Raw genomic sequence first — 10,895 nt, 5'->3', positions numbered from 1 at the left:
TCAGCTCACCCTTCATGCTTTGCTCTATTTGTCTTATTCATCTCTCTTTGACCAGGCCATCCGTTCCCTGAGAACTGGGGCAACATCTTGTTTTTTTTTTTTTTTTTTTTTTGAGAGAGAGAATTTTGCTCTAGGGTGTCTTCAATCGCCAGAGAGACAGAGAAAGATAGACCAACAGGAAGTGAGAAATCACCCCCAGAGGGAATAGCCACATCACAATCTCTTTTCCATTCTCCTCTTGGGATTTTGGGTACGCGTGCACACCCACTTGGTTTGAGTTTCAAGCCTCCAGATCCGGGACTTAAGCCACAGTTGGCCTCATGGGAGTCCAGCACCTTAACCACTATGCCACCTGCTGGCCCCATGGGGTGACATCTTATATAACTCATCGCTCTAAATGTCTGGCATGCAGAAAGAGCCCAACAGACACAGTGGAGAGGGAAGATGTCCTTATCCTTATTTTACCATTTATTCAACACCTCCTGTATTAAAAGTGCTTTTTGCACTGAATCCTTCCGATCCACTGAGGGCAATTCTGTTCATACTTTCACCATAGACAAGCAAGCAGGTCAGAGGAGAAAGCACGTGCCCGGGATCACACAGCTGTGCCCAGGGGTTCTAGAGCAGGGATTGGCAACCTGGCCAGCAGGCCAGATCTGGCCCAACCTATTTGTGTAAGTTTTTCTGACACACAGCCAATGTATTCAAGTCCATGCCATCTATGGCCAGTTACTGTGGTGGTGAGGTTGAATCGTTTCGACAAAGTCCATATGGCCTACGGGGTGTTAAGTACATACTGATTGGCCCTTTGCAGAAACAGTTTGCTGACCCCTGGAATATGAGGGGCTTTCAACGGGTTCATGACAAACGGGTATTATGAACAAACCACGTATGAGTTTCAAAAAATTTTCACACTAAAATGAACTTGTACTTTAATTCCATTTTCCACAAACCTTTTGAACTACTCTCACCCATGAATTGCCCAAGAACAATTTGCCAGTGAAAGAAATACTCCTAGATGACAATTTGTAAGCTATTGGTACTGTTAATGTACTATGGTGATTAAGTTTATTTTTATGTATCTCTCATGAAGGAGACAGACAACACCCCCAATAATGTCATTTTTCTTTGTTTTTTGGTGAAAGGTTTTTGCTATAGGGCGCGTGCGCTCGCCAGACAGACAGAGAGAGACAAAAAGCGAGAAATCACCCCCCGGGGGGATGGTCACACCGCAATCCCTTCTCCTTCATTCTCCTCTCAGGATCTTGGGCACGCACGCACACGCGCCCGGCGTGAGTTTTAAGCCACCGGGTCTGGGACACGAACCACGTTCGACTACGTGGGAGTCCAGCGACATAGCCATTACGCTAACTGCTGGTTCCCGACCCCCAATAATGTCTTAAAGCCGTGATCTGCCAGCCCCAGACCATGGGCACACTCACACCTGGCGTACTTATAGGGAGGTCTCTGGACTTGAACTGGGAACCTTCTCATGGGAGACAGCCTAACAGAGTGTTGTATTTTATAGCTGGGCCATTGTCTGACCTTCTGTGGCAGTTGTTTTTGTTTGTCCTGTTTTTCTTCAACCGGTTCTGTGTCTTTATTAAGCATTTAATCCACTTGTGATTACAACTAGCCGTTCTTTATTGAGTACCCACTGTGTACCTGACCCCATATGCTCAGCACTTCCCATGTAGTGTCTCTCAGAATCTTCTAGATCAGGGAGCAGCAAACTTCTTTTGTCAAGGGCCAGAGAACAAGAATTTTAGGCTTTGCCAGCCATCTGTCTTTGTTTCTCTACAACCATTAAAAAAATGGAAAAGGCCAGTGGGTGACATAGTGGTTAAAGTTCTGAACTCCCCACATGGCCAACTATGGTTTGAGTTCCAGACTTGGCAGCTTGAAACTCATGCCAGGTGCATGTGTGTGCATGCCCAAGATCCTGAAAGGAGAATGGAGAAGGGATTGTGGTGTGGCCATCTCCCCTAGGGGGTGATTTCTCACTATATGTCTGTCTCTCCAGCTAGCGCATGCACCCTATAGCAAAACTCTTTCCACTGTCGTCGCCTCCCCCACATCAAAAAAATGTAAAAAAAAAAAAAAAAAAAAAAAAAAAAGGAAAAGCCCAGGCCAGCTTGTGGTGTATAGAGGTGGTTAAGGCAGCTGGATCCCCACATGGCCAACTGTGCAGTTCGAGTTCTGGACCCAGCAACCTGAAAAAACACACCAGGCACATGTACCCCAAATCCCAGGAAGAGAATGGGGGAGACAGGATTGCAGTGTGGCCCTCCTCTCTGTGGGATGCTTTCTCGCTTTCCCTCTCTCTCTTTGAGTCTGTCTCTTTCCTGGAAGCACATGCACTCTATGGCAAATAAAAAATTAAAAAAAGGAGAAACCTTCCTAACACGAAGGCTATGCAGAAATAGGCCACCGGCTACAGTTAGCCCCAGGGCCGAATGTTCGAGATGCCCCAGGGTGGTGGCTGGTCTGTCCTCATTCTTGGCAGAAACAGTTCCCTCTAGGTCTGGCGCGCAGTGTTAAGTCACTGAGGAACCACATACCTCTAAGGAAGAAGAACCAGTCCCATTTTATAGATGCGGAAATAGAGGCCCAGAGAGAAAGAGTCCCCTGACTGCAGCCACACAGGAGGTGGGTGGCAGGGCTAGGACACACTCCTTCCCATCTCTCACCCACTTTGCCCCTGAGCCTACCTGGGTGTGGATGTGGCGCACTGGGGCCGCCCAGGTCCACGCGGCCACTTGCCATCTGCTGTAGCCGAGGCACGTCCACGGCCGTGAGCCACGACAGCGACTGCAGGTCCCCTGGGAGGTCTTCATCACTGGTGGCAGCTATGAGCCTGCAAAGAGGTGCAGGGAGCTCGGGCGGGATGGGGAGCGTAGGCCGGCCCTTGGGAAGCTTCCTGGCCTCTGGAAGCACCCCCTTAGCTCCTCCTCATGCCACCTAGAGGCTGGGGGAGAGGACCTGGCCCTAGGATCCCCCTGTGGTTTCTAGGGTGTGCATTCTCCAGTCATTTCCCCATTTTACCTAGCACCCATCACAAAAGTGTTTCTGCCGAGCACTTATTATGCACCAGGCCCAGGCCAAACACATTCAACACTCCCAGTCGTCCTGAGGCAGATATCACTACTGTTCCTGTTTACAAATGGGGAAACTGAGGCACCGCAGGTGCTCACCTGGGATACCACAGTGCAGGGCAAGCAGGGCCAGTGGTCCAGGCCCTTCGTGCTGTGGCAGGCTTGGCTGCCCAGTGCCCAGAGTGCCTGACCCAGGTCAGACAGCTTCCCGCCATGTTTGGGCCCATGTGAATGGCATGAGTTGGGGACCACCCATGATGGGTCATGTGCTGAGACTATGGGTGCCAGGGGACAGGGTTCAACAGGCAGCCCCAAGACGTAGGCCATGCTGGTACCCCCTCTTCCAGACGGGAGAGCTGAGACTCTGGACACCCAGTCACTTGGCTGAGGCCACAGGAAGCAGCGAGTGGAGGGCGAGGCCCTGGGGAGTGCGGCCTTAAGCTTAGCTCCTCACCAGGACCTTGGGGAGCCCCTGGAGGCCCACTGCCCCCTAACAGAGTCCTGAGCAAACCATTGCTCTGATGGAAGGAAAGGGGCTACCCATCGAGGATACCAGACAGTTCCCCAGTATGAGGTGCCTGTCACTCCCAGCGCCCCTGAAGCCGTGCGTGCCACGTGGTTCCAAGAGCCGTGGGCCACACCCGGTCTCCTGTCCACGTGGCAATATCCGCACTGGCCCAGGAGCCCTTGCCATCGCCTGCAGAGAGGAGAGGAAGATCGGGGGAATGGGGCACGGAGGAACGCTCCTGGGGGGTGGGGGTCCAAGCTCTGGAAGCCCCCCACTCCCCGGGGCTCTTCCCCACCCCAAGCCACCCCAGCTTACAGAAAGACAGGGCCTTTCTGTTTTGTTGCAAGAGGCCCACGGTCCAAGCTGTGAGTGCCAGTTCCAAGAGTAGGCGGGGTCTCAGAGCCTGAGGGGGAGACAGAGAGGGAGAGAGGGAGGGAGAACCCAACCAACCCAGCCAAAAAGGGCATCTCTGCCTGATAGAGGGTCCTGCATGGGGCACAGGCCCCTCTCCCCCTTCCTTCTGCTCGGCTATCTTGAGCTCGCATTCTCTCTCTCTCTTTCTCCCTCCCTCTCTCCTCCCCTCCCTCCTCCACCCTTCTCTCCTGTGTTTTAGGGCCACAATTAGCGTTGCCATGACCACCAGGCCTGGGCCCTCAGCCCATGAAGCTGGCATCAGGTGACGGCCCGCCACCCCCACGATTGGCTGCCTCATAGAAAAACAGGGCCTGGGAGCGATTTGAAAACTTGGTTGGCCCGTGTCTGTCGTGTCTGTCGGTGGCAGCAGTTGGCCCGGCGGCTGTCCCCCCCAGAGGCCCATTGTGTGACAAACGACTGTTGCCCCTGTGGCACGTGGCCCCCATTGTCCTGGGGTCTTGATGCGATTGTTTCTGCGCCCCCCCTGGCTGCCGCCCCCTTTGGCCCACTAGTAACTCATCTGGCCAAGTGACAGCTATAGCCCAGGCCTGGGCAATGCCATCTGTCACCTCTGGCCCTCAGAGACCATGGGGTGGAGGGACAGGGCCTGGTTCACTGCTCTGTTGGGAGCAGGCCTAGTCTGGCAGGCCCCCAGACTCCCCTCCTAACCCTACAGCTGGCTGACCTCCCAGCGTCTAGTGCTGTGGGCCCCACTCCTCAATAACCTGCTGTAGCTCCCTACTTCCCTGGCTGTCTTTCTTGGTGCTAGGAAGAAGAGAGATTACCCACTGCTGCTAGCTTTCTCAAGGCAGACTTGCCCCCCAACTTCCCTGAGTAGCTGGGTGGGGGTTCTTTATCATCAAAACGGGTCCTCGAGTGTCAACCTGAAGCAAAATCTCCGGCTGTGGGTAAACCCCATGGGCAGGGCACATGATGGTTTAAAGCTTGGGCTGTGGATTCTAATCCTGGTTTCCACTTACCTGTGTGCCCTTGGGCCACTGGCTTAGCCTCTCTGAGCCTCCGTTTTTCATCTGTAAAATGTAAAACTTTCCCTCTTGTGGGAAGTTGTGAGAATTAAATGTTACATTGCACATAAAGCACTTAGTATCTGGAGCCGAGGAAATGTAATATGGATACCTGGCTTCTATAAATATTAATCCCGGTATTAATTTTAGTGTTAATATTAGCCAGGTCCCCTGGGGACTGGAAGTAACAGCAGTGTTGGGACCCTGCCCAGGCACTTACACGCTCGGAACCTGTTACCCCCTAAGGCGCAGGGGACAGGAGGTGTCCAGAGTGCTTAGCACAGCTGAGCACCCAGGCGGGGCTGAGGAAATGGTGCTTCCCATTTCTCTTTCATTCATTCACTACCTGGGAGCCCTGTCTGGATCCCTTTCCTCAGACTCACTCGTCACCTGTGTGAGGAGCAGCAGCAGCAGGCCTGTATGCTTGGTCCTGGCTTTTTTCTTTTTCTTTCTTTTTCTTTTCTTTCTTTCTTTTTTTTTTTTTAATTTTATTTTTTTAAGATTTTTGCTATAGGGTACGTGAGTTCACCAGAGAGACAGACGGAAAGTGAGAAATCACCCCCCAGAGGAATGGCCATGCCACGATCTCTTTTATTCTCTTCTCGGGATTTTGGGCACACATGCACACATGCCTGGTTCAAGCCTCCAGGTTCAGGACTTGAACCATGGTTGGCCATGTGAGAGCCCAAAGCCTCAACCACTGCATCAACTGATGTCCTGGCCATTTTCCTTTCCCTGCCCAGACCATGCCCATCCACTTTCAAGAGTGTCTTCTGACTTCCAAATGCCGGAAGTCCCCTCAGACGTCACCCCTCATTTCAGCAATGAGTGGAGAGAAGGGGAACAGCAGGGAAGGGACAGGGATAGGATTTCTGGCTGTCCTCATGGTCCTCTGACCCCTGGAGCAGCTCCTGTTCTGGGAGTTCCAAGCTCGGGGACAACCTCTGCACCTGACCTACCAGGACAGGGACCCTGCTCTATCCATCCCTCTGTCCTCACCTGCCTTGTGGCTTATGAAGGACTGGCCCTGTGTCCCTTTTCACCCCATGTCCTTGCATGCAGTGGGTGCCCTATTGGCTGGTCCACCAAAGACTGAGCCCAGGCCACCAACCCTGAGAGTGTATGACAATGACTGTCGGGCCCAGGAGCGTTAGCAGAGCCATCCTGTGTCTCAGGTCCTATGACAGCTGGAGGGTGGGGTGGGGAGGGAGCAGATAGGGAAACTGAGACCAGCCTGGTGAAAGTGAAATCCCTTTGCGTGTAAGTGAGATGACCAGGATGTGAACCCAGATCTGTCTGCTCCAATTTCAGGTGGTCCCCAGGCAAAGAATCAGATGGCTTGTGGTGAGGAGTTACCGCCCCCTGAGTCCGGGGCTCAAACAGCAACTCCCTGGGAACTGATTAAAATGCTCAGGTAGCCTGGTGGTTAAGGTGCTGGATCCCACATGGCAGACTCCACAGTTCAAGTCCCAGACCTGGCAGCACGCCTAAAATCCAGAGAGGAGAATGGAGGAGAAGAGATTGTGACATGGCTATCCCTGAAGGGGATGATTTCTCTCTTTCTGTCTCTGTGTCTCTGGCAAGTGAATGCGACTTACACTAAAAAAAAGAAAAAAGAAAAAAAAAAAAAAAGAAGCTCACTGGGCTGGCTCTAGGGCACTACTAACATGCTAACATGCTGCTCAAGAGAAGCCCGGTCCCACATGTTACTGTGGTTCAAATCCTCAGCCCCGTTAGCGTGAAACATGCTGGTATACACGCGAATGCCTGAGATCTAGTAGGTTGGAGAACTGAAGATCTCAGTCTTGGTGTCTCTCTCTCTCTCGTGGTTTATCATGAACAAAGGAAAATTTGCTTAGACCCTGGAGTCCCCCCTTGTGACTCGAAGCCGTGCTGTGGGGAAGGAAGGCCCAAGGTGGTATGGCCAGGGCTTGGGTGGAGCTCAGGCCTTGACTGGGGCAGATCTGGATTAAAGTCCTGTGAGCCTCTGGGCTACATCATCTCAAACAAGTGACCTCAGAACCTTGAGCCTATGTTACTGGGTAGTTGTGAGGATCAAATAGCCACGTGAGGGACCAGCAATTGGCGTAATGGCTATGTCGCTGGACTTCCATGTAATCGACCGCAGTTCGAGTCCAGGACCTGGTAGCTTAAACTCATGCTGGGCACGTATGTGTGCGTGCCCAAGATCCCAAGAGGAGAATGGAGGAGAAAGGATTGCGGCGTGGCCATCCCCCCTGGGGGGTGATTACTTGCTTTCTGTCTCTCTGTCTCTGTCTTTCTGGCGAGCACACACACCCTATAGCAAAAAATGTCTAAAAGAAAAAAAGTCACATGAGTCCAACTTTCAGCATAGGCCTGGCCCCTGTTCTTGCTTCTTGGGGGTTTGCTACTCATTCAGGGGGCTGGCAGTCAGGCCTCAGGCATCTGAGAAGTGGCCTGGACCTGGCCCCTGTTCTTGTTTCTTGGGGGTTTGCTACTCATTCAGGGGGGTGGCGGTCAGGCCTCAGGCATCTGAGAAGTGGCCTGGTCCTCCTTTCAGTCCATCCTGCAGGCCCTAATGTGCCTGATGGGTGGCCCCAGCCAGCCCTGCTGGAGTCCTGTGTTGGGTGCAGGCTCCGAGGAGCACTCCGCTGGGACCTGTGGCTCCGAAGCCAGGCTCACTGTCTGCTGCCCCGTGAGGTCTCCCAGACATGCAGACATCTCTTCAGTGTGCGTCTTGGGGACCACAGGGTGACAAATCAGGACCTAAATGACATCATGTCATCCCCACTGCCCACCCTGCGCCCTCAACAATCTCTGTCACCTCTGAAAGGGACATCAGCACATTCACCCCCATGGTGGCTTGTGGCACCCCCTGCTATGCCTGACGTTCCTTCTTTAAGATTGCCGATCTGGGGACCAGCAGATGGCATAATGGTTACATCTCTGGACTCCCACATGGCTGAGCATGATTTGAGTCCCAAACCCGGTGGCTTGAAACTCATGCTGGGCATGTGTGCGTGAGTGCCTGAAATTCTGAGAGGAGAATGGAGGAGAAGGGATTGCAATGTGGGCATCTCCCTTGGAGGGTGATTTTTGGCTTTCTATCTCTCTGTCTCTCCAGCCAGCACATGCACCCAATAGCAAAAATATCTCTTAAAAAAATTTGCCCATCTGCCCCATGCTCTCTCTCCTAGTGTTTCATTTTAGACAGTGTCACCCACAGGGCCTATGGCATCTGTGACACTGGAATGGCTCCTTGTTCAGGAACCACTTGGGCTTCCCAAGGCCCTTCATTCCTAGCCTCAGTTTTCTGTCCTGTAAAATGGGTGAGTATAATAAGCAGCGATACCTCAGTACCCCCTGCACTAGCTTGCTGGTGCAGAGGTGGAGGGGCCTCGTGGCCCGTCCTCCCATCTCAGAGAGTTTGGGAATATTCCCTCGTGTGTGTGAGTGTGAGAGAGACAGACAGATGGACCATCTCAGCCTCCCGAGTTCCTCCTTTGCTGGGAAATGTCAGATCATTTTCGACTCAAATGAAAGATAAACCCAGCCCCATGTCCCCACTGGTGTCCCCAAGGCTTGTTCTGATCACTCTGAGTCTGTCTCTTCAGATGTGGCCACGGAGAAAAATCCAGCTCCCCCTTATCCTGGTCGCCCATGTCACTGCTGCCTGCCCAGGGTCACCCCAGAGGAGGCAGCTCCCTCCATTCTCCCTCCGACCCCCTTCTCCATGCCCTCCTCTGTCTCTCACTCCCCTGTGCTATCCTCCTGTGTGAGTCTCTGTCTCTGTGTGTCTCTGTGAGTCTCTGAGGGACCCTGGGATGAAGGCCTGGCTGCTCCCTTTCTAGTTTGGTGACATCAACTGTACTTCCAAGCCTTCCTGTGCCTCAGTTTCTCCATCTGCATAGTGGGAGTAACTCCCATGTAGATGCAGCCCCCTGGAGCTCTTGGTACACATCCGTCCTCCTCCTTCTCTGCCATGCATCCGGACCCCTGGTCCCCACACACCTGTCTCCACCACAGACCCGCAGTTCCCACTTAAACCACCTGTGTACTGCCCCACTCCCCCAACCTGCTGCCTGGGCCGAGTAGGCTCTCCAGGGATGAGGCCCTCTGGGTACCTGCAGTCTACGCAGTCCCCACCCTCAGGGACTGGCCAGCCAGGCCCCTCCACCTTCAGCTGGCTCAGGTGACCCCGGGTTCTGTCCCGGTTGCAGTGAGCAGTGGGCTACAGGTACACTCTAGGCTTCAGGTGAGGCCAGATGTGGGCCCTGCTTCCTCCAACCCGCCGACTTCACCCTCCTCTCTGTCGTCTGCTCATCACAAGCTGTCTTCCCTCCTCCCTGTCCGCATCTTTCACCAGATCCCCCCTTTCTCTGAGCCCCAGGGAGCATTCTAGATGTCCACAATCATCCTTCTCCCCCGAGCAGTGCTGGTGTTCCTGGGAGAACAGGGGCTGCAGCTGCAGGTCTCCAGGGGCCCCAGGGTCTGGTGGAGAGAAGGCCAGGACAGAGGCTGAGTCCCACACTGGGTACAGGTGGCCCCCCAGAACCCCCTGAGGAAGGAGCTGTACCCCAGAGTCCATCCAGCACAGGGCCAGGGGTGCCCAGTAAAGACTCATGGATTGACGCCAGCAAACAGACCCTGCTTTCCAGGTATCCGCCCCTACCCCCTGTCCAGGAAGGTATAAAAGGCCAGCTGACCCTTGTGGACCAAGCTGCAGTGGATAAGCCTCTGGTGTATGTCCAGTCCTGAGCTATAGCCACTTACACACCTGCAAGAGCCTGGGTTAGGTGGAGGTTGTCATCACCACCTTCCCACCTACTGGATGGGACACTGAGGCCTGGGACGAATGGGCCTTTCTGGAGTCACCCAGCCAGGAGCAACTGAGCCAGAAGGCCACCTCCAGAGGCTGGGTTGGCCATAGCACCCCGTGCTTTCCCCCTGCTTGAAGATGTGCTCTGTGAAGGCCTAAGAAATTCTATCACTGTGCTCTCCTGCAGGTAGCCATTAGTCACAGGCAGCTTCTGGGTCATCGGAAAAGTCATGGCGTGTTTTGCTATGAAAAATGTATCTTGACTGTCCCAACGACCCAATAGTTAAACCCATCGGAAAGAACTAACATTCAAAAAACTACATGTTAATCCCGTCGTCTTTTTACCTCTAGATGTTAATTACCTGCTACACTTTCTCAGTTAACCCAACTATTTTCTGACCTTCTAGAAAAACAAATGGGGTGACTTCGTCCACATGAGCAATCCATTCTCAGTGGCCACAAGTGGCCAGCAGGGATGTTTCCATTTGTACAGAAAGTTCCGGAACTTTCCAGTGTTCTGAAACATTCTTCTTTTCAAACCTGATGGGGAAACCCATGGCATTTTTACATTGCCCTTGAACAACAGGACATTTGATTTTGGTTTGGAGTTGAAGGAGCTGACTTGATGGGATTTTGAGTTTGAGTATGTTTCATTATAGAAGATCCACACCCCCATGCACTATGCCCCACCAGCAAGGGAGTTACAGATCAGGGCCTATAAAAAGAGAGCTGGGGGGTCGGCAGGTGGCGTGGTGGTTAAAGGTGCTGGACTCCCACATGGCCAACCACGGTTCAAGTCTTGGACCTGGTGGCTTGCTTTTTCACTCTCCCTCTCTCTCTCTCTCTCACTCTCTCTGTCCCTCTCTGATCAAATTAAAATAAATAAAGTTAAATAATTCTTTTTTTTTTTCTTTTCTTTTTTTGGAGAGGTTTTTGCTATAGGGCGCATGCGCTCGCCAGACAGAAGAGAGAGACAGAGAGACAGAAAGTGAGAAATCACCCCCCAGGGGTGACGGCCATGCTGCAATCCCTTCTCCTCCATTCTTCTCTTG

General features: G+C 52.9%; 1 protein-coding gene across 2 annotated transcripts in view; it reads right to left on the bottom strand.

Annotated features, from left to right (window-relative positions):
* The window catches only part of FOXN4 (forkhead box N4), a 47,933-nt gene that overhangs the window by 11,678 nt on the left and 25,360 nt on the right, over positions 1–10,895 (bottom strand). The window contains exons 1-2 of one of the 2 annotated variants that reach the window (XM_006151484.1): positions 10,244–10,306; positions 2,712–2,857 (exon numbers count right to left, since the gene is read on the bottom strand). In XM_006151484.1, coding sequence (XP_006151546.1) covers positions 2,712–2,857; positions 10,244–10,290 — 193 coding nt within the window. In that variant the 5' untranslated portion in view covers positions 10,291–10,306. Of the gene's footprint in view, positions 1–2,711; positions 2,858–10,243; positions 10,307–10,895 lie in introns of those variants that run through there. The other variant, XM_006151483.2, reaches the window with a different exon arrangement.

This window comes from Tupaia chinensis, unplaced genomic scaffold (genome assembly GCF_000334495.1).
Source record: "Tupaia chinensis unplaced genomic scaffold, TupChi_1.0 Scaffold000320_1, whole genome shotgun sequence".
NCBI lineage: Eukaryota > Metazoa > Chordata > Mammalia > Scandentia > Tupaiidae > Tupaia > Tupaia belangeri.
The sequence above is the reverse complement of the archived record's forward strand: the minus strand, read 5'-3'. Positions and strand labels throughout refer to the sequence as shown.